The 24,191-nt window shown below is 36.4% G+C and overlaps 3 protein-coding genes, 1 long non-coding RNA gene and 1 pseudogene across 4 annotated transcripts; 3 read left to right on the forward strand and 2 right to left on the reverse strand.

Annotated features, from left to right (window-relative positions):
* Positions 1 to 127: 127 nt before the first annotated feature.
* LOC103472593 (uncharacterized) lies at positions 128 to 3,075 on the forward strand. The gene is made up of 2 exons (XR_014089733.1): positions 128 to 415; positions 950 to 3,075. It is a non-coding gene; the product is annotated as an uncharacterized LOC103472593 (long non-coding RNA).
* A 516-nt stretch (positions 3,076 to 3,591) lies between these two features.
* LOC103472651 (uncharacterized) lies at positions 3,592 to 5,624 on the forward strand. Its single transcript, XM_017307421.2, has 2 exons — positions 3,592 to 3,852; positions 4,512 to 5,624. Exons 1-2 carry the CDS (start codon positions 3,672 to 3,674, stop codon positions 5,399 to 5,401), a joined length of 1,071 nt encoding a protein of 356 aa, XP_017162910.1. The 5' UTR covers positions 3,592 to 3,671; the 3' UTR covers positions 5,402 to 5,624.
* Positions 5,625 to 6,529: 905 nt separating this feature from the next.
* Positions 6,530 to 12,053, forward strand: LOC108166699 (uncharacterized). The gene is made up of 2 exons (XM_017307410.2): positions 6,530 to 6,789; positions 7,911 to 12,053. Exons 1-2 carry the CDS (start codon positions 6,645 to 6,647, stop codon positions 9,188 to 9,190), a joined length of 1,425 nt encoding a protein of 474 aa, XP_017162899.2. The 5' UTR covers positions 6,530 to 6,644; the 3' UTR covers positions 9,191 to 12,053.
* Positions 12,054 to 12,155: 102 nt separating this feature from the next.
* On the reverse strand, positions 12,156 to 14,707 carry LOC103472589 (uncharacterized; annotated as a pseudogene).
* Positions 14,708 to 16,320: 1,613 nt separating this feature from the next.
* On the reverse strand, positions 16,321 to 21,880 carry LOC145553664 (uncharacterized). Its single transcript, XM_081612471.1, has 2 exons — positions 21,570 to 21,880; positions 16,321 to 19,951 (listed from the first exon to the last, which is right to left on the reverse strand). Exons 1-2 carry the CDS (start codon positions 21,628 to 21,630, stop codon positions 17,991 to 17,993), a joined length of 2,022 nt encoding a protein of 673 aa, XP_081468597.1. The 5' UTR covers positions 21,631 to 21,880; the 3' UTR covers positions 16,321 to 17,990.
* Positions 21,881 to 24,191: the final 2,311 nt, after the last annotated feature.

Consider the following 24,191-nt stretch of genomic DNA (forward strand, 5'->3'; position numbering starts at 1 on the left):
AACATTTCCAGTCTTACACAGGAAATATTTAATTAGCTTAGACAAAGACATGTGTTAAATTTATACTAAAGTGACGCTGCAGTCCATCCTCCAGACCAGTTGGTGGCGATAATTACCCGATTTGTTTGCTAACCGTCAATAAACACCAAAAGGAGGAAGCTAAATGTGATGCTAGCAGCTTTAGCTTTCTTTCGTTCTGCTTGAAGCCATCCTAGAGAGTCAGATCATCTGTGAGCTGAACATGTGAGTGTTTGCAGTAAAAACATCTTCAGTCCGGATTCAACACGATGTTTTAAAGGAGCTCCTGCTGAAGAAACATTCACAGAGTTTAAATAAATCTCCAAGTCTAAGGAAGAGATGGAAGATCAGATGCTGGTTTTTACCCGGACACCTCAGATCATCTTATGTCGAATAGGTATGAAACGCCCGCGATGGTAACTTTTTACCGATGACGCAGGATGCAGATTGTGGATCCAAAGCGTTCATTTGGGAGATTTATTAGCGGAGATTATGCAGGCAATGAAGCTAAAGTTTCCTTACGGTTGTGCCTTCCACTTTAAAAACAGACTAAAGGGCGATTCCACCGATTGTTTTCAAGTTCAAAAGTACTTTATTGAGCCCAAAGGGAAAATAACTGTTGTTGTAACTCATACTAATCCTAATTCTTAAGAGCGTTATTGTATATTACAATGACTGTTGGCAGGAACGATCTCTTGTAGCGGTCTGTGTTACAGAGAATTTGAAGAAGCCTCTGACTGAAGACCCTCTGTTTTCCCAAGACAGTCTCATGAAGAGGATGGTCAGGGTTGTGCATAATTTTCTTTTTATTGCCTTTAGCATCTCCAATCTGCTCTAATTGTTAAACTACAAAACTTGGACTCTTTGATCAGAGACTAGATTGTTCTCAACTGAGATTTTGATGTTTCAGACCATTTCATATGTTTTGCAGACCACCTACTGGATCGTGTTTGGAAAGACAAAGTTTGCTCTAACCAGCAGCTTTGTAAACATGAGACGGATCCCAGTTTGGACCAGGAGGAACCAGAACCTCTGCAGCTGAAAGAAGAGCAGCAAGAGCCAGATCATCCCTGCACTAAAGAGGAACTATTGGAGCTCTGCATAAGTGAACATAAAGAACATCTTGATCTGAAGCAGGAGAATGAAGATTCATTAATGCTGACTCCTAATCACGAAGAAAAGAGCCACATTCAACCAGAACCAATCAGTAACCAAATTGTCTCTCAGAACTTTAAAAGAGATTCCTTTATTCCAAAGAAAAATTTGATTCAAGACTTGAAAAGTCACACAGGTGAGAAACGTTTTCCGTGTCGGACATGTGGAAAAAGTTTTTTTAAGAAAAGGGATTTAACGGATCACATGAGGATTCATTCAGGCGAGAGACCTTTCAAATGTTGGCTCTGTAGAAACAGCTTCACTACCAAAGTTGTCCTGGACTCTCATGTCAGAACCCACACAGGTGTGAAGCGATTTTCTTGTGCCATTTGTGGCAAAGGTTTTAGTCGAAATTATACTATGAATTATCACATGAGGCGCCACAAAAATGAAAGGCCTTTTCCCTGGAATACCTGTGAACAAACGTACTCATCAAAAGATCCATCGAGCGACAATACAGTTGAGAATCCCTTTTTGTGTGGGATCTGTGGAAAAGCTTTCCAAGAAAGCAACAGCTTAAGAACTCACCTGATGACTCACACAAAGGAGACACCGTTTCAGTGCAGAACATGTGGAAAAAGTTACAAAGAAAAAGTACATTTCACAGTTCACATGAAAACTCACACGGATGGGAAGCTTTGTTCTTTCTGCGGAAAAACTTTCACAACCAAGTCTAATTTTGAGAGACACGTCAGAATTCACACTAGTGAGAAGCCGTTCTCTTGTACGATTTGTGGCAAAGGCTTTATTCAAAAGGAGCATTTGGCTTATCACATGACGCATCACACAGACGACAGGCCTTTTCCCTGTGATATCTGTGAAAAATCTTTTAAAAGAAAGGATGCACTGAAAAGACACACGAGAATCCACACAGGTGAGAAACCCTTTTTGTGCAAGACCTGTGGAAGAGCATTCATCCACCATAATAGCTTTAAAGCCCATTTGCTAACTCACAAATGAGAAGCCTTTTCATTGTTTGACGTGTGGATAAAGTTATGAGAAAAACAGATTGACACTTGGCATGAAGCACAAATGTAAAATTCAGCATTTTTCAGAATGTTTTTCTTTATTTGGTGGTAGAAAATAAAGTCGGAGACAACAGATTTTAGGTGGGATTAAAATGAAACCAAGTGTAAAGGATGATGAATAATACAGAAGTACGACTCATGCCACGGTGTCCCGTTAATGCAGTATTTGTTTCTGTGCAGTTTTCACCTGCTGTCTCAACCAGATTCTATCACCAAGCTCTGTTTAGCACCAAGCTAACTGTCATAACAAACGCATGAAAATCTTGTTCGTGAACAATGCTGTCAGGACTTCTCATTTTGATGACATTGACACTTTCATTGATACGAATACTTGCTTTTGAGGAAGAAGCTATTATTTGTTAGCAAGTGGCTCACTCCTGCAGGTTATCAGCTGTGTTTTGCAGTTTTGTATTTATTATTTTCAAGAAATGCAGTAGCTGTTGTGCTAATGTTAACATATGAAATGCACAAAATGAACAGGAAAAGTCTGAAGAACTTATTCCCATTAGCTTGTAAGTTATTATAGATTAATACACTGCTTTTCAAAATAAATCATCTTTGTCAGAATTAAGATGGCAGACAGCTTAGATACAATAGTAAAAATGTATGTAAAAAATGCATGAAATCGACTACTTTCTTAATGTCCACATTGATTTAAAATAATGAAATTAAAGAAGAAAGTGACATTAAACATTTCTGTTTTTAATTTTCACCAATGTTTCCAGAAAATGAAAGCAGAGTTAAGATACAAGTACCACCAATTTTGTCCTGACCTGTTTCATTAATTAGTTTTTTGAAATGATTCTATTGATCCACAATTCAAAAGCAGTGTCTGATTTTCATTTATTCATTTTCAATAAATTTTTATTTATCATTTCTCTTGTCCATCTCAACTTATTTCAGCTTTCTGGTTATAAATAGAAGGGTACCAACAATGTTATCTACAATTGTAACCCCATTTATTGTATGGTTTTTGTTACTAGATGTGAGAGAAATAAAATCTGGTTTAAGAAAAAGTTGAAACCAGAAATTTACTCTATGTAAAAAATAGAAAAAATCACGTTTCTTATTGTCTGAAACTAAATCAAACCCAACTTCTCCTGTTTTAGGTCAGAATTATCAAAAATTTGAGTACTGTGGAGGTGAGGGGACAATATATCATCTTATATAACACTGTTAGAAACAAAGAGTTGATCTAACAGAATTATAATGAAACGTATTTACTTTAAAATGATTCAGAATACTTTTCTGGCAATATTTGGTTATCTTCGATCAAAGTGACGTTGCTGTTCACCCTCGATGGCGAGAAGAAGAATGTTGCTGTACAGTTTTGTACAGTAGGTGGCGATGTGCACCTTGAAGTCCGCCATTATATAAAAGAAGAAGAAGAATGTGTTGCTAGCAGCGTAGCTTCTCTTCTGCTTGAAGTCATTCCTTAAGAGGTTGATCATCTGTTGGCTGAATATGTGAATGTTTTCAGTAAAAATGTCTTCAGTCCCGCTTCAACGAAAGACGAGCAACGAGCAGTTAACTCCTGCTGAAGAAACATTCACAGAGTTTAAAGGAATAACCAAGACCGAGAAAAAGATGGACGATCAACGCAGACTGCTGGATTTCACTCGGACTCCTCAAGTCATCTTACACCGAAAAGGTACGAAACACCTGCGATTATAATGTTTTACTGAAGACGAAGGACGCATACTGCGGTTTAAGTATTTAAATTGGGAACAGTTAATAGGATGCAATATTCTCCTTTCCTGTCCGCTTTCAAAATAAAAGCATTTTTAAAAGGTTTCCCAATTTCTATTATTGATTTTTCCATCTAAAAGAGCAATATTTATAAACACGTAGTCTTATTGGTTATTCGGGACAGGTTTCGTCATTTCCCCATCCATTTTTCCATGTTAAATCTTAGATTTTAAACATTCATTCATAAATTGGAGCCGTAATACACCGGTCAGCTCTCGCTCCAGGGCGGACGGACTCCAGTTTTTGGGGGGTTTGGCGACACCTAGTGGCTATCCTGCAGAGCTGTTGTCAAAATTATGTACAAAGAAACGCTGAATATTCTTTTCACGTGTCCATATTAAACAAGGTGGGAGGTAAATATCTTAACACAAATTATTATGGAGAATTATTGATATCAACTGATATGAAATGCTTATATTGTATTTTTTACCCAGCTCTGTCATTATTTAACATCGGATGCTCTCGAGGACTGGATTATGTGTGTTAATTTGATAACTGTGTTTTATTTCATATAAATAAAATCATTAAAGGTGCGTTTCGTTTTGCTTTTTGCCCTCTCAGACCTCAAACGGGAACATGTTTGGAAGGAGGAGGCGCTCGCCGACCAGCGGAGGAACTCTAGTTTTGACGAAGAGGAACCAGAACCTCAGCAAATGAAGGAGGAGCAGGGTGAGCTGGAACATTTTCAGATAAAGGAAGAAGAAAAGGAAGTCCGCATTAGTCAGGAGGAAGAGCAGCTTGGGCTGAAGCAGGAGACTGAAACCTTAATGGCGACTCCTACTGATGAAGAATTTCACTCTGAACCAGAAGCAAACTGGAACCAACTCAACTTTCCTCTTGAAACTGAGAATGAGGATCAGAAAACAAGCAATCCCGAAGTCTCAGGAGTAATGATGGATGAAGAGCAAATACATTGGAAAACTAGACACCATAGTGACACAAGAAGTTCACCAGAAAAAGAGTCCACAGAAACTCATGGAGATAAGAAACTTTACTTTTGTGAAATGTGTGATAAAAGCTTTTCTCTAAATAAAAACTTGATCGCACACATGAGAATTCACACAGGGGAGAGGCCTTTCTCGTGCAAAACCTGTGGCAAATGTTTCACCAAAAAATCCAATTTAACTCGTCACTTAAAGGCTCACACGGGTGAGAAGCCTTTTTCATGCGACGCCTGCAAAAAGACATTCAGTCTAAAAAGAGATCTGGTCAAACACATGAGAATTCACACGGGCGAGAAGCCTTTCCTGTGCATGACCTGTGGAAAACGTTTCAGATTGAAATTTATTTTAACTGAACACACAAGAACTCACACGGGTGAGAGGCCTTTTCCTTGTGACGCTTGTAAAAAGACATTCAGCCTTAAAAGAAACGTGGTGAAACACATGAGGAACTGTGGAAAACATCTTAAATCTACAGGTTGTTTTGATTCAAGTCGGACAATGAGATGAGAGCACTTTGTCTTGCTGAACATGTCGCAAACATTTTCATGTAAAAAATTCAGTTTAACTTATTTCATTGTGACTCATTCAGGTGAGAAGCCTTTTGGAGGTTTGGCCTGCCAAAAATGTTTTGAATTAAATTTATTTGTCCTGATAACTCATAAAAATAAAAGACCTTCTTTATGTTTGAAATGTTTATAAAGGTTTCCTTGAGAAAAGTTATTTAAATGTTAGGATGAAAAAAACATTTTATATCCCCTGGCTAACTCACGTAAAAAAAAAACAAAACCTTTGTGTTTTAAATGTAGAAAATGTTTTAAACTGAGATATCTAATGCTATGTTCACACAGCAGACAAATGTTTCAGTTCTTCCCCTGGTTCAACCTGAATCAGATGATGGCTCATTAGCAGAACCTCTGCAGAACTTTATGACATGCTGAGGAGGTAGCTGGACCATTTGAATCAGCTGCATTGGAGCAGAGATTAATCTAAAACCTAGCAGAAACCTTCAGCTTTTCATCTACAATATTTGAGCAGAACTTTTCATAATCTTCCTTGTCTTCAAATACTAAAGTAAATTGTTCTGCTGGAGAGTTCTCATCCAGGTCTTGAGGGCCTGGAAAACGTCTTGGTAACACTTTATTTGACGGGTTGTGAATAAGACTGACATGACACTGTGATAAACATGACGTAACACCTGTCATGAATATGAACGAGTCTTTATGAATGTTTATGACAGTTGTCATGAAGCGTCATTCGGTAAGTAATGACCCTTTTAATGCAAAGTTGCTCTAAAAGTTCCATTGAAAGTCCATTAAAAGTGAAAACGTTGCATTAATTTGTCATTATTTACTAAATCATGCAAAGTTGGCACTTTCTTTGAGAGAATACTCATGTTCAACATTTAACTATTTTCTGCTGATGTTTTTTTATATAACGTTTTCCATCTTTAGTTGAAAAAAACAACAATATTGGAATAAAAGTAATATTTGAATGTCTTATGTGGACCAATTACGAAATTGATTCCTAATTTTTTGGGGGCGGTTAATCTATATGAAGAAAAAGTTAAGAAATGTATTAGATTTTCGCCGTATGTTTAGTAACATTCTGCTCTAATCCACTAGGGGGTGGTAGTGTGTTCACTCGCTGGGAAAAAAAAACACTAGTAGAAGAAGAGGCGGCGAATGTAAACGGATTGCTAGCCGACGTTGGAGACGGTTATTCTCTGAATATGTGAGTATTTGCAGTGAAGATGTCTTCAGTTCAGCCCCAGAGGAAGTTTATCACCCAGCAGTTAACTCCTGCTGAAGAAACCGACCCGGAGTTTGAAGAAGTCATCGTGAAATCGGAAGACGAGCTCGATGATCAGTCCAGTCTGCTGGATTTCTCCCAAGAAGGTATTAAAATGAGCTATGCTAACGTCATTTCTCTGCTAAATCCCAAAATTAGCTCATGAAGCTCCCCAGAGATCAGCATCCAACATGGCTGCGCGCAAAACAGCGAACATTGAAGCCATAAACTATAATTAAACACTCCTGACGGCTTGTATCTCAGCAAATCAGTTATCTGGCACACACTGCTGCGAAATGTCTGCAGGTGAAAACGTTTATTTTGTGTTTAAATGTGGAAATGAAGAGAAAATTATTTTCTACTAGTAATAGGAAGCTGGCTTCCGATTTGAGAAACTACTAAAAGATGATTCCACCTCATTTTTAAAAAACTTTTATCTTTAGTCTACGGAGCGCCCTAAGGGGCATGAGGGGACACTTTTGCTTTTACAGTACCTCGCAATAAATTAACAAATACACCCTGGTTCATTTTGTATACATGACCCTCCAGACGTCCACCAGGATGTGCAGCCCGTTTATGAAAACAGCTATTTCTTTACACAACCAAAACTGTTAGATAATGACATTACCCTGTGACTATAACTCAAATAGTCTAAATGGTTTAGATGTAGTCTATTTCCTTCTTACAGAAAGTTTATGTCATGTTTATGTTTGTGTAGCATTGATGGAAAGAACATATTTGACCTGTTTTGCTCTGGTATTTTGTACACAAAGACAAAAATATGAAACTTTACATAACTCAAACAAGATGTAAACATAAAATTCCTACATGGAAAAACTGGACATTGTAGGAGAAAGATTTAAAAGTATTCAAGATACTTCATACTCTCAACACTAGGTGCATTATTGGCAGTTGACTCAAAAGTATGGTGTGGAAATGCAACACTCCTTTGAAAAACTTCTTGCCATGTTAACTAATTCAGCCTTTTGATTCAGGTGTGATGCAGGACTGAAGTTGTAGACTCCTGCTTTATAAACTTCACTTTCTAAAGAGCATTATGCTAACAGCAGTAAAAGATTTCATCCTTTAGTTTCCAGCTGAAGAAAACAGGGATATTAAATGGACTCACTCTGCTACAAACTCACTATCTAGCTTTAGAGCTGGAATTTCATTAAAGGGAGTTTAAGACCAGGAACTGACCCAGGCCTTTTTCTGTTTGACCCTCCAGACGTCCACCAGGATGACGTTTGGGAGGAGGAGGCGCTCGCCGACCAGCAGAGGAGCTCCAGTTTTGATGAAGAGGATCCAGAACCTCTGCAGATGAAAGAGGAGCAGGTTGAGTTTGGACATCTGCAGATAAAAGAGGAAGACATGGAGCTCCTCATCAGTCAAGATGAAGAGCAGCTTGAGCTGAAGGAGGAGTCTGACACCTTCATGGTGACGCCTGCTGATGAGGAAAGCTTTCACACCGAAACAGAACCAAACTGGTACCCGCTCGACTCTCAGGACTCCCCTGAAAGTGACAACCAGGAAGGAAGCGCTTCAGAAGACTGGGGGTCAAAGAGTGATGAAGAGCAAATGCTAAATGAGCGGGGTCAGGAAACCAGACAATATAATCAGTATTCTGAGCGCTCACATCAAGAAGGGCACAGTGCTCACAAAGAAAAGAAACAATATTCTTGTAAAATGTGTGACAAAAGCTTTTCCCAGAATAATAACCTGACAATACACATGAGAAGTCACACAGGGGAGAGGCCTTTCTCATGCGAGACGTGTGGCAAAGGTTTTACTACAAAATCGAATTTAACCCTTCACTTGAGAACTCACACAGGTGAGAAGCCTTTTCCATGCGTGACCTGTGGAAAAAGCTTCAGTCTAAAATGTATTTTAACCGAGCACATCAGAACTCACACCGGTGAGAAACCCTTCCCATGTCTGGCCTGTGAGAAAAGTTTCCCCTCCAAAAACCATTTGAATAAGCATTTGAGAATTCACACTGGCGAGAGGCCATTCTCGTGCATCACCTGTGGGAAAAGATTCAGTCTGAAGTGCAATTTAACTGAACACATGAGGACTCACACTGGTGAGAAGCCTTTTCAGTGTTTGGCTTGTGACAAAAGTTTCAACTCTAAAAACCACTTGAATAAACACCTGAGAGTCCACACAGGTGAGAGGCCTTTCGCCTGCATGATCTGCGGAAAAAGGTTCGCTCAGAAAAGTTGTTTAACGGATCACACGAGAACTCACACGGGGGAGAAACCTTTTCTTTGTGGTATGTGTCAGAAAGCCTTCAGCCTGAGGAGCAGCTTGAATAACCACATGAGAACCCACACGGGCGACAAGCCTTTCTCATGCGACACCTGCGAAAGAACGTTCACGTTAAAGAGTCGTCTGAATAGACACATGAGGTCTCACACAGGGGAGAAACCGTTCAGGTGTAATGCTTGTACTAAAACCTACAGCCTAAAGAGTAGTTTGACCAAACACATGAAGACTCACATCGGCTAGGAACATTTCTGCTGTTTACAGTGTAGAGATAAAGATGCTAACAACCACTAACGTAACAGCTCATATTTTAATGTAATATAACGTGGAAGATGGTGATGGTTCACTAGGGCTGGACTTAAAGTTTTATTAGGAAATGTTGTGGTGCCGTTGTGATAACGATAAAAGTGACGATAGTAACTATTTATTACATCTTTTTTAGGTAACTTTATGACTATGACTGCTGTTTAAAAACATTCCTGTTTGTAATGAGCTTCTTTAGGAAAATGCCAGTTTTGTAAAGAAGTGTATTTATATCACTTCTTGAAATTTATGAATTTTCAAATTTATTGGTATGTATTGATTCTTTTATTGAACAAGCAGTGGAGAAAATAGTAAAACTATCAATCATGGTAATAATGATGGTTTTGGAGGGTTTTAAACAGCACTAATTGGAGTTTATAGTGGCAATAATAAATCAAAAATTCTTATGAAAAATGTATCACGGTAAATGATGATACCATAAATACAGTTTGTCGTGTTCACTTTTGCAAAAAAGAATGTGATATGTGAGGGTTACTACAGTCTTATATATATTGGGGACATTTAGCTAATAATTAAACAAGCTAAAGTTAGAAAAGGCCAAATTTAAAAGACAAAAACTAGATCGAAACAGTTGCTGCCATTTGTTCCAAATGCAAAATTATTGCCAAATAATCAGTTTGTTCAGAATTAAGCACAAGGGATTTACCTACAAATGTTACTACAATTTAAAGTCATTGCAGCGATTTTTCTATTCTCATTCTCATAAAATCAATTGTTGGCTGTTTACTCAACTCTGGCTTTTTCACTTTTTCATTTGAAATTTAAAAGATACTTTACTGATCCCAAAGATAAATTAGATGTTGCTGCAGTTCATTAATTCAAGGTTCTTCATAGAGTTAGTGTATATTTTTGTACGTCTATTTGAGTCTCTACTGCTTCTAGAAACATTCCAGGTGTTTTAAAAAAGAACAATAAGTTAATATTTTTTGGTGTTTTGGTGCAAACTGTTTCAAAAGCCTTTCGGAATATAATGTTACAAATCAACAGGCATTGTCCTGTTACCTAGCCGAGATCAAACACATTTGGTCAGCTGGTTTTACTGCTGTATGAGTTGTACAATGGCTACTGGAAAAGACAAGTGGCCCTAAAACAACTTATTCTGAAAGGTGCTCAAAATAGAACTGACTAAATCTGTATCTGAGAATTATTTTGTGTAAAAAAAAAAATAAAAAATTATAAAGGTGTTTTGTTTAGCCCACAGGCCTATCCTAACTCATTCAAGGAAGCTTAACAAATCCCCATTAAGATGGCGTTCATGCTGCGCATGAGACAGAAACATGTAAATTAAAGAACCAACAATTAATAATTGTTGGTATTAGAACCAAAATATGTTGGTTCTAATAATCTCCTTTGTCTCACACTCAGGGGGGAACTCTATATTTTCTACCTGCAAAAATAGGCTGTGCTTAACCTAAAGGGGCCAAAGTGTCTGATGTGACAAAACAAAGTGATCCATTTATATTTTGCGGTTGTTTATTGCAGAACTACAACCTAAAAATCAACTAATTATTGAGAAATAATCAATTTGTTATGCTATTCAGAAAAACAAATGACAGAAAATACTTGATAAATGTTTATATTTAACTAGCATCTAATTTTCGTGCACATTCTCTTTCTATGTGCACTAACTGGGTTTCTTAAAGCTGCCGTGGGAACTTTATAATTCAAATATTTCTTTTCATTAAAGCTGCTTCCATGGATTTCCATGTTTTTATTATTATTACTAATTAAACAATCATGTATAGAAACAAGTAAAGACCAAGCATTTTATTTTTTTAAACAAGTTGAAAACTTGTATTTTTCTTTTCTTCTGACAATGAAAAAAACTTAAAAGGAGATTTTATGTTTTTTCAAAAAGCAAAATAAGTTGTTGGTAAAAGCTGAAAATGTTTTACATTTTTGAATTGTAGAAACTAAACGACTTTTAGTTCCGCTTAAATTTCATGATCCTAACTTACATGTGAAATTCTGGAATAATGCTAAAACGTTACTGTATTTTAGTTAACAATTTACTCAATTTACTAAAAGAAATAAATGATGCAGATTTATTACACTCAAGTCTTTACTTTTCATTATAGATTCCATTCTTTTCCTAATTTCTGTACTTTTTCCCTCTTCCTCTCCATTTCAGTTGCACAATTTACTTCGATCTACATTCCCTTTTACTCCACAAGCATCACATTGGTTATTATTCCTTTTCCAGATACATCCTACTCTCAATCTTGTCATCACACCTTCCCTTCTTCTTCGTTTTCCATTATTTATTAGATATTTGTATTTTATAGTTTTTTTTCCTTTTAATTAATTACTCTTTTTTCCCCAAATGGATTGTGCATTATTTTCTTCCAAAAACTCCTTTTAGCAAGTTTTTCTGCTTCATTAATTACCCTTCATGTTTTGGTACCAACAGAACTTATATCCTCTCCCCACCCCCTAAAAAACCCTCAATAAACTTTGATTTACCTTTTACGATTTTAAAGCTCGTCTTCAAACCCATCTATTTTACTTGGCTTTCAACTCCAGCGGGATCTAGTTTTAAATTGTATGTTTGTTTTTAAACTGTAAGATGTTTTTTTATTGCTATGTTGTGTTTTAATGTACAGCACTTTGTATCAGCTGTGGTTGTTTTAAAGTGCTTTATAAATAAAGTTGGTATGGTTACTTCTGGAGAAAAAAAAATTGTATTACTTATTTCAGTCTGTAAGCTTTCTATGATTCTCTTGTGAGGTTAGTAGATATTTCAGACCAAACTAGAAATAAAGAGGCTTGAGTTTCTCACCCAGTTTATTGAAGTAATGTTTGTTCTTTCCAGCAAAGACATTGTTCCCAGAGTCATAGTAAACCTGGAATAATTTGTCGTTTGAAGCAGCTACTCGGATGTCGAGGTCCCTAATCCCACCCACTGAGTTTAATGAATGAAGTTAGCTGTTTAAATGAAACCATTAAAAAATCTAGTTTTTAAAATGAAGTCAATATATTTAACTGCAGCACAAATATAATAAATTATTCTGTATTTATTTCTGGTTTTAATGGACACATTAAAATAATTTCATAATTCATTTATTTATTGTAATTTGGTGCTCTTTATTCTCCACACGACAGTGTTTATAAAAAGTATTCAAAATCTTGATTGTTTTGACCTTTTTTTGCTTTTGCTAATCAATCACAATCAACATCTTTCTGGGGGAAAAAATCAACAGAACTAATGAAGTGACAGCTGATTTCTACAAAATAATGACAAATAACGTATAACAGAAAATAAGTGATTGTACAAATATGCAACCCCTTAAAGACAATATTAGAGCTACGTTATATACTTCAACACTTTCACTTGATCCAACATACAACAAAGAATCGAAGACTCTGGACCCGATTATCAGTGAAAGTGTAAATATTTTCAAGGTCTAACTGATGATGGCATTTAACAAAATGTAGTTTTATTAATCGTTTGCTGTTCCTATCAAAGTAGGCTACAAAGTCAAACTAGGTTCCTTTAAGGCACAATATTAATATCACTTGAAAAAAAAACCATAAACCATTTTTTAAAATTAACTTGAGACTTAACCATTTTATTTAAATTAACTTTTTGATTACTATCTTACTGTAAAATCTATTTTAAATATAATGCAAAATACAATGAGATACATTTTTAAGTGTGTTCATTAAATCATTAAACTTTATAAACAGCAAGTTACAGAGCACTTTCATTCTTGAGGTTCAGATTACGCCAAATCATTATGAGTTTTCAGGTGCGGTATTAAATGAGATTTTTGTTTAATGTTTTTTCACAGAACATGCAGGAGAAAGGCTTCTCGTCTGTGTGAATTCTTATGTGATGAGTTAAAATACTTTTTAAGGTGAAACTTTTCCCACAGGTCACACATGAGAAAGGCTTCTCACTTGTGTGACTTCTAATATGAACACTTAAACTGCTTCTATTGGCAAACCTTTTTTCACAAGTCGTACATGCGAAAGGCTTCTCCCCGGTGTGACTCCTCATGTGATATATAAAATGAGATTTCTGAACATAACCTCTTCCACAGGTAACACATGAGAATGGCTTTTCTCCTGTGTGATTTGACATGTGATAATTTAAACTACTTTTTTCACTATAACTTTTACTGCAGGTCATACAAGAGAAAGGCTTTTCTACTGTACGAGTCCTCATGTGAAAAGTTAAATGACATTTTTGAGTGAAAGTTTTTCCACAGGTCATACATGAGAAAGGCTTTTCGGCAGTGTGAATTCTCGTGACGTGTTAAGTGAGATTTTTTTCTAAAACTTTTTTCACAGGTCACACAGGAAAAGTGTCTCTCGCCCGAGTGAGTTTTCATGTGACAAGTTAAACCACTGTTCTCACTATAACTCTTTCCACAGGTGGTACATGAGAAAGGTTTCTCAGCTGCGTGAGTCCTTGTGTGAATCTTTAAGTGGCTTTTTTGACTGAAATCTTTTTCGCAAGTAGAACATGTGAAAGGCTTCTCATCTGTGTGAGTTTTGATGTGATCAGATAAATTACCTTTCTGAGTGAAACTTTTTCCACAGGTTGTACATGAGAAAGGCTTCTCACCAGTGTGAGTGCTCATGTGAATGGTTAAAAGAGATTTTTGACTGAAACTTCTTCTACAAGCAATGCATGAAAAAGGTTTCTCACCCATATGACTTCTACTGTGACAATTTAAACTACTATTTTTAGAAAACCTTTTTCCACAGGTTGTACATGAATAAGGCTTCTCACCTGAGTGAGTTCTCATGTGAATACTTAAAATGTTGTTCTGACGGAAACTTTTTCCACAAATGACACATGTGAATGGGTTTTCCCCTGTGTGACTTCTCATGTGATAAATTAAACTACCTTTGTCACAGTAACTTTTTCCACAGGTCGTACATGTAAAATGTTTCTCGCCCGTGTGAGTTCTCACATGTCTAGCCAAGCGACTCTTTTGAGAAAAGGAGTCACAAGAAATTAAAGTTTGGTCTGTTTGAGTTTTGTTTGTTTTTTGTCTTGAGTTATCTGAACCTTTCTGCTGTCTGGTTTTCTGATATCTCTCATGTTGTTTCTGCTCTTCTCTCTTTTTTTTTTCTTCCCTCCTGATTCTGGTTCTCAACTTCAGGAGAGGCAGAGGAGACAAGTTGGTTCCTGTTTGGTTCCGTTTCATAGTTAATCATTTGCACGTCAGAAGGAGTCACCAATATAGCCTCGGTTTTCTGTTTCAGAACAAGCTGCTCTTCATCCTGACAGATTCTTAGTTGATTCTCCTCCTCTTTGAACTGGTGATGTTGTGGTTCCTCTTGTTCCCGTTTTATCTGCGGAGGTTCTGGCTCCTCTTGGTCTAAAATAGGGTTTCCATCCTGGTTGCTGACCTTGTTGAGAATCCCCTCCTCTTTACACTCATAGCATTCTGGAAGATCTGGACAAAAAGGCAAAACAAAATTTTATAAATGTGAGTAAAAAAACAAACACACCCCTCACTTTTATCTCTTGGTGCATCTACACATCCTTTACTTGCTTACTTTAAAATTACAAACTTATAAAAAAAAATGAATTTAACTAATATGTTTCTTCTGACAGGAAGCGAAATACATGTGCTATCATATATTATTAAAATGTGATGAAGAGTTCAGATCTTGTTGACTGTCAGTTTGGTTCTCGATAGCATGTTCAAAAGCTCTTATGAATGATTTGTATGAAACGGGGTCACCTGTAAATACTGGAATTGAGGAAGTCGAGATATACTATGTTGTTTTATGAGCATCTCAGTATGGTGATTTTGTTGCTGCAAAACCTGGTACAGATCATCTGGAAAAGAATCAGAACACTGAGCATGCGTTGAAAAGCCTTTTAAGCGAGACTTCCGTGATACTGGAGGATCAGCATTTGCCTGTTCATCATCTGAGAACATTTCTTGCCTTTCTGATTTGCTCGCAGAATGAACAGATCCAACTCTCAGTCTTGAAATAGCTTGTAAGGAATTAATCTCAGACTTCTGAGCATCCTCATTCTCTTCATAAACCTTTAATTTTTGCATCTGAAATGGCAAGCTTCGTTTCAATTTCTAGTTGCTCTTTTCGAAACTTAAGACAGGCTTCTTCTACTTTAATTGCTTCTTTTTTTCATCGCTGCTGCTTTTGCTAAAAGCGCTTCACGTTCTGCTTTAATTTTCAGCCGCATTGAACTTGTACTTGATCCTTGCGATGTACTGCTTGCAACCGAGTTAGCCTTTGAAACACTGTCGTATGGATGCACATCTTCCTCAGGAGAGCATTTTGCATCTTTTATCCATTCTTTAACGCTTTGTAAGAAAAGTTTAAACTCAGAATGTCTACTCTCGAACACATCTTGGTCTTCACGTTTATCATCTTCACTTATCAGTTCACATAGTTCGTTATTAATGCGTTCATACTCAGACATTTAACAAACATTGGAAAATATTCTTCATTTATGAAATCAGCATTGCATTCATTCTGTTTCAATCTTTCAATGTTGTTCTCTTTTGTCAGCTGTGACAGCTTTTCTCTTCTTTCTCCTTTTAATCTAGTGATTTTGTCATCTCGAGCTCGTTCTGTGGGTTTTGGCTCCCTCTTCTGTCCAACATGCGCAACTTCACTATCTTCTTCCATAGCCCCGTTTTATTTTCAAATCTTTACACATGAACTGCGAGTCTCCAAACATCGTCTTCTCTTCTAAAAGGTCCACAAACATGTGTGACAAGAGTTCCTATATGTGCAGGATTTCTTATCCGTAGTTCACGGGATCTATCGAGTTAACATGTGCTGGCTTAGTTAGCAAGTTAGCTTAGCAACCGCGCTGATGCAAAGGAAGCTTCTGTCGCCCTTGATAACAACGTACTTACGGATTTTATTACTTCAGCTGAATTGGATATCCGGTAGTCTGCAAGTCCTCTTTTCGTTTTTACTTGGTCTTGAAAGAGTCCTTCCGTGAGAAAGTCTTTTGACTTGATGTACGTGCGACAAGCTCTCACTAGTCTAGCCCCATCGAAGCTCTTTCGGACGCGACACGTTTCTTCTAGAAAGAAAGAGGTCTTGAATCCAATAGTCATTCTTCAGTCTTTACTGAATCCAAAAGGAAATAAAAATAACAGATTCAAAAACAAATAGAAAGTGACGGTCAAAAGACTGTGTGCCAGACTTCTACAAAGAGCATGCTCTAATCTTTCACAAACTAATTAGACAAAACAACCAATCAAAAGGCACCACGCAACAGGCTCAAGCGCAATACAACCACGGATGCCCATCTCTTTCAAACAGCAGAGCAAAACATCAAACTCACAACATTCTGTACCAAGCTCCAAAAATTTACAAATACCTCCTACAATAAGTAAAAATACATTGAATGATGTTTTCAATCCTCCTGCAGTCTTGCTGTAAATCCTAAAAATATTTCTAAAATTATTCAATATATATTTTACTTTACCTTTGTAACCATGATTCTGCACTTGAACTCAAATATTTCTGCAAATTTCAGCAGTAGCGTTCAGCACTCACTGCATTTTCAAAGGAAGTGCAAGTGATCAAGTGACTTTGTAAGGATTTAAACAAACATGTATCTATATGTGGAGAGATTAAATTGGTTTCGACTTTAAAAAAATATGTAGTGATCTTTAATAGAAAACTGCCACAACAGAAAAATTATACAAGTAAAACGAGCAACACTCCAAGTTATACAAGACAATAATCACACATATTTTGAACAATCAAGAACAATCAATTAAGGAAAATGTTTATATTGAATATTGTATTTTATAAGTAAAAGGGCAAGTCAATTTATTTGAAAAGCTTTTACATAGGCTGGTTAATATTATTTGGAACAAATAACAGCATCAGTTTCAATTTAGTTTTGTTTTAAAGACAAACCTATCAAATATTTTTTTGAATACAGTAAATTTCAAATGCAAAACAATTAATGAAAATCCCACAACAGCACATTTTATTTTAAGTAAATCTCCTTCACCCCACTTATTGTTTCCATACAGAATAATACAAATCAATCCTTTAAGTTCATATTGTACATCTCCAAGTATCCAAATGTCAAGAACCAAATGATCACATTTAACAAATTAGAAAATTAAACAATTTCTCTCCACATTACAGACAAGAAAACCCTCCAGTGTAAAACTCCAGTTTTCATCTAAATGACTTTTATAGTGAACCTCAACAGGGACATACCGTATTTTTCGGACTATAAGCCGCAGATATCTCTTCCGTTCCAGGTTTTCCACAACGATGCAGCAGCAGCAGAGGGGGGTGGACACCCAAAATTTGAGTCATAACAGGTCAATTGAACAACACATTTATTACGGATGAAAAAGAAAAGATCCCAAGTTTAGATTTAACTGAACTGATTACAGTAGTTTCCGAACAGTAACTGTAACAGTAAAAGTGCTGATCCTTCATGTCTGCTACTAGCATGTGCTAAATGAAAATGACACGTTCTTCTTCTTTTTCTTCTTATTCAGATTTCAAAGGCAGCTTGCATCCATTATTGTTGCACTACTGTCATCTACTGGATCCTAATATCTATACCTCAAATTTTCATGATCCCAGTATTATTTAAAATAATAACTTCTTGCTAAAGATCCCCCGGGTGGTTGATGAAAAATCCACATAAAATCCGCACCAGACTATAAACCGAATGGTTCAAAGCTTAGGAAAAAGTAGCGGCCTATTGTCTGGAAAATACGGTGTACGGAAAATAGTTCTACGGCATTTCACCTGTGGGAATCATCATGTGCTGAGTCAAACTAACTTTGTGACAAAAACTTTTTCTGCAGTTCACACATGTAAACAGCTTTTCTCCGTGTGAATCATGTGCCGAGTTAAATGAACTTTGAGTAAAACTTTTTCCACAGTTCACACATGAAAATGGCTTTTCACCTGTGTGAATCTTCATGTGCTTACTTAAATCCTGTTTAAGACTAAAACTTTTTCCGCAGTTCACACATGAAAACGGCTTTTCATCCGTGTGAATCATCATGTGCCGAGTTAAAATAACTTTGCGACGAAAACCTTTTCCACAGGTCACACATGAAAACGGCTTTTCACCAGTGTGAATCATCAAGTGCTGAGTTAAATGCAGTTTTTGATTAAAACTTTTTCCACAGTTCACACATGAAAATGGCTTTTGATCTGTGTGAATCATCATGTGCCGAGCTAAACGAACTTTTTGAGTAAAACTTTTTCCACAGGTCACACATGAAAACGGCTTTTCACCAGTGTGAATCATCATGTGCTGAGTTAAATGCTGTTTTTGACTAAAACTTTTTCCACAGGTCATACATGAAAACGGCTTCTCTTCTGTGTGAATCATCATGTGCCGAGTTAAATCCGTTTTTTGAATAAAACTTTTTCCACAGTTCACACATGAAAACGGCTTTTCACCAGTGTGAATCATCATGTGACGAGTTAAAAGCCGATTAAGACAAAAACTTTTTCCACAGTTCACACATGAAAACGGCTTTTCACCAGTGTGAATCATCATGTGCCGAGTTAAATCCTGTTTAAGTCTAAAACCTTTTCCACAGTTCACACATGAAAACGGCTTTTCATCCATGTGAATCATAATGTGCCGAGTTAAATGAACTTTTCGAGTAAAACTTTTTCCACAGTTCACACATGAAAACGGCTTTTCATCCATGTGAATCATAATGTGCCGAGTTAAATGAACTTTTCGAGTAAAACTTTTTCCACAAGTCACACATGAAAACGGCTTTTCATCCATGTGAATCATCATGTGCCGAGTTAAATCCTGTTTTTGACGAAAACTTTTTCCACAGTTCACACATGAAAATAGCTTTTCACCAGTGTGAATCATCATGTGCCGAGTTAAATCCGTTTTTTGAATAAAACTTTTTCCACAGTTCACACATGAAAACGGCTTTTCACCAGTGTGAATCATCATGTGACGAGTTAAAAGCCGATTAAGACGAAAACTTTTTCCACAGTTCACACATGAAAACGGCTTTTCACCAGTGTGAATCATCATGTGCCGAGTTAAATCCTGTTTAAGTCTAAAACCTTTTCCACAGGTCACACATGAAAACGGCTTTTCACCCGTATGAGTTCTAATATGACGATTGAGTTTATAAATGGCAGTGAAACATTTTCCACAGGTCTCACATGAGAAAGGTTTTCTTCTTTCTGGATTTTGGTTCTCAGCTTCAGCAGCTTCCTGGAAGATGACTTGGTTCCTGTTTGGTTCTGATTCAGCTTGGGATGTTTGTTTATCAACAGGAACCACCAGGCAGGTATCAGTCTCCTGATTTAACTCAACCTGTTCTTCACCCTGACTGCAGTAAACTTTTTTCTCTTCCACTTTTAACTGCTGATGTTCTATATCCTCCTGCTCTTCTTTTATCTGCTGATGTTCTAGATCCTCCTGCTCTTCTTTTATCTGCTGATGTTCTATATCCTCCTGCTCTTCTTTTATCTGCTGATGTTCTATATCCTCCTGCTCTTCTTTTATCTGCTGATGTTCTAGATCCTCCTGCTCTTCTTTTATCTGCTGATGTTCTAGATCCTCCTGCTCTTCTTTTATCTGATGATCTTCTGATTCTTCCTCTTCTTGTTTCACCTGCAGAGGTTCTAACTCCTCCTGGTCCAGAGTGGATCTCCTCTCCTGCTTACATAGCTCCTCCTTATAAACGTTGCGTGGTTGACTATCTAGAGAAAACAGAAATAAAAGAGGAATTGTTAACTTTATTTATTGAAGTAAATGAGAGAATACATTCAGACTAGAGATGTGCCGATCAGGTTTTTTCCTGCCGATACCAATACCGATCACATAATTTTTTTATATATTTTTTTATCATAAACACTACCGGTTACATTATGTGGAAAAAGGAACCATGAATTCACCTTAATTTAGACAAAAACTTGTTTTTAATAACTTTTTCCAAGAAGAAAACTAAACAAAACAGGCATTCTGCAAATTGTACTGCTATCGGTAATACTATCTTTAACAGACTGATAACATATGAAGGCTCTGAAGAGGCTAAATAATGCAAAGAGCCAAAATAAAACCTCTCAACATTGCCAAAAAAATTCAAGTATAAAACTTAACATTCAAAGGCAAATACAGGTTCCATTACAATAAACAATCCAGAGTTACTGAATTAAAATATCCTGATAGCATGGCGGCTAGTTGATTACTGCTAGTTCTGATTGGCTGTTTCTGACAGCGGAGTAATTATGTGGAGCAGGGAGGAGATCGATTATTTTTTCAGAGATTATCTGTCTCATGTTAGGACAGCGAAAGTTTTAATACGTATGTAAAATGTATTTTTTTTTAGGTTAGATGCCGCAGCTTTAAGCAGAGGTTCGGTGTGAGTCACTACCAGGTGGAGCAGAAGCGGCGCTCCGCCTGTCAATTATTACTACCTGTAGCGCGTAGCAGCGGTTCAACAGTGAGAGCAGAACCAGCGTCTTACATCGCAGCTCGAAGACTTAAATAATTTTGCGGGTTATTTGTTTAGCTTTTTGACCGTCATGCTAATCCGGGTGTTTGTAGCTGTGCGCTGCTTTACCTGCTACTGTATCTGATCCTCCACATGTCTTTTTTACTGCAGTGAGCCTCGATGTAGCCAAACTCTGTCAATTATGGCATTGTTTTTATGCCATATTATATTCATCGTGTTGATGCATTTTGACGTGCTTCAATTTTCCGCCACAACTTGTACAACGGTACAAGTTGTGGTAACCCCAGTTTCACTCTGGTTGGCGTCACTTTGATTCCTTGTGATGTCTTCCTCTCGTTCTGGCGTGTAATGAAGCCACTTCTTGACAGTTTTACTGCAGTCCTCAAGAGTCAGCTTTTGGTCAAACTGCAGAGCAACGGCTGAAAAATCCACATCGCTTAGGATTTGTTGCTGCAGTGTGAAGGAAAGAGGAGACCAGCTGCACAGGCAGGCTGAGAAATGAGATGCAGGTGATCGGTATCGGCAACATGAGCCAATAATCGCCGATCACCGATCATGCACTTTTTCACGAAAATCGGCCCGATTATGATATATGGCCGATCGATCGGCACACCTCTAAAGTAAAGTATGAATGATTTCGTTGGCTGATTTTATGCTCCATGTGTCAGTAAAAATTATGATTAATCGGTTAGGATTTTCCATTTTCTTAACACTACCTAAAGAGCCATGTTCACATTTTATATCTGCGTTCATTTGCCTGTTAAAACATTTATAAACAGGGAAGCAGTTACTAAAATGACACTCATACAGAAAGCTTCATACATTTAGACCTTAACCTGCATCCAAACGCTGGTGTTTCCTACCTATTCGATGTAAGATTATCAAGGGAATCCGGGAGAACAGCAGTCTGGGCTGATCATCCATCTCTTCCTCGGATTGACGATGATTTTAGAAAACTCCGTTAATGTTTCTTCAACAGCAGTTAACTGCTCGTTGATTAACTCTCTCTGAGACTGAATTGAAGACAGATTTACTGCAAACACTCAAATATTTGCCAAATACACCAAACCCGCCTTCAGGTTACATTCAAACAAAGAAAAGCAAACAGCGCTGTCTGTGCTCTGTTTTCATTTCCTGTGTTTCACGGCGGCTCCTGATGAAGAAACACGAAACCGACTTTTAGTTCCGTTTTTCGTTTCCTAATTTCCTCTGAATCTGAGAAAGACTGTAAAAGTTGTAACACATGTAATGATGTTGAATAATTTCTATCCAATAAAAACATTGTGATAAGAAATTAAAAACAATTAAATAATCACATAAAAAGTTAGAAACTCTGTCTTTAGTCATTACATATACCAAATATATTATTGTGTGTGAGAAAATGTGTCAATAACAGGTATTAACTTAAAGTACTTGTAGAACGGCAATTTATAAAGTTCGGTCCATTTACTTGTATTAGCTTACTGGCACATAGGTAATACCCTCTTTGACACACGGCCTGTTTTTGAGCAATATGGCTGAAAATAACATGCCCAAAATGAATTGAATGTATCTCAAGAACTACAGAGTTTATTTTAATTGTTTTGGTATCAAAAAAAAAGGCAAGACCCTAGAGAATATGATACAGCTCTAAAAAGCACCCTGCTTGTTACTGAGGAAAGTGAATTAATATGATAAACAGCAAAAATTAAGAAAAAAAAATCAATTTCCGCCTAAAAAAAACACTTTAATCTATAACGGTTCCTTTCAAAGCATGCAGTTGAAATCCAAAACATGTAGTAAAGAACAGTACACAATCTGACCTTTTTCTGTGCCAAGTTTCATGAAAAAAAAGTTCATCATATGAGTTTTAGAGAGGTACTACTTGATAAAAAATCTAGGCAGACCTTCCAAATATTGATAGTTAAGCTAACTGTTTTCTTTGTGATTAATGTTTGTTTATACATTCTTATTACTGCACAATGGGTAAAAAGTCATTGCTCTCTTTAATCCTAAAATTATTCAATATATATTTTACTTTACCTTTGTAACCATGATTCTGCACTTGAACTCATATATTTCTGCAAATTTCAGCAGTAGCGTTCAGCACTCACTGCATTTTCAAAGGAAATGCAAGTCATCAAGTGACTTTGTAAGGACTTAAACAAACATGTATCTATATGTGTAGAGATTAAAATTAGTTTCAACTTTAAAAAAATGTGCTGTTATTTTTTTCAACAGCCCATTTTATTTTGGATTAAAATTGTATTAAAATAAATCTCCTTCACCCCACTCGTTCTCTCAATTCAGAATAATACAAATCAATCCTTCAAGTTCATATTCTACATCTCTAAGTATCCAAATGTCAAGAACCAAATGATCACATTTAACAAATTAGAAAATAAAGTCAGTGTCAGTTGATGATGTAATGGAAAGCATTACTATTGAAATCCAGTTTGAGAAGCAGAAAAATATAGTCAGCTGTGTGTACAGAGCACCGGCATCTGACACTGACGTCTTTACAAATGACATGGAAACATTGTTTGCTAAGATTTATCAAAAGGTCATTTTCATCTGTGGAGACTTTAATATTGACATGTTGAATCCAAACAAGGTTAAAAGTACAGCTAACTTTATTGATACCGTGCATAGTTTAGGTTTATATCCACTAATTACTAAACCAAGTAGAATAACAACACAAAGTTCAACCCTGATCGACAATATATTTACTAATTACATGGAAGGTAAATTGAGAAGTGGACTTCTTATAAATTATGAGTGACCATCTACCAGTGTTTGTTATCCTAGAAGAGGTTTCCAGAAAAATAAATGAGGGCACCAACATTATTTACAAAAGAATAATGTCAGAAGACTCAATAAGAGCATTAAGTAACGAGATACAATCACAGAACTGGAATGTGTTGTATGAAGAAAAATATATTGATAAAGCTTTTGAGATATTTATATAAATATTTAAAGCATTTTACGATAAAAACTGTCCACCTGTACTTTCTAATTATGGGATAAAAACAGAGAATCCAAAGCTGAACAGTGAAACATGACGTTTAGGCGGCGCAGCAGGTGATGAGTGAAGATTATTCGTCTTATAATGGATAAATGATCAAATTAATCTAGCAACAGGAAAGAAACTAAAGTGGACATAGCAATAAACCAAGAGAGGATAAAACTAATCAAAGGAAACTAGATGGAAATGAATGAAAAACAAAATGTAAGAATAAACTAAGAAACTAAAGTAAATACAGAGGAATACACTGGTATGGCAAGACCTTTCGAGCAATAATTAATACAGAGGACTGTATGGCAAGAATAAAAAGACACTATTTCCAGATAAAAAGTTAAATAATATTGTTGAAATATCATGGGTTTGTTGAGACCACATCTAGTACTGAGAATAAATATATCTTACAGACCATAACAGTAATTGACTGATCACTTATGTTTTTAATTAGATTTGATATATTTATTTATTCAATATTATTTTTCAT

The sequence above is a fragment of the Poecilia reticulata genome, chromosome 11 (assembly GCF_904066995.2).
Source record: "Poecilia reticulata chromosome 11, P_reticulata-male-v2, whole genome shotgun sequence".
Classification (NCBI taxonomy): domain Eukaryota; kingdom Metazoa; phylum Chordata; class Actinopteri; order Cyprinodontiformes; family Poeciliidae; genus Poecilia; species Poecilia reticulata.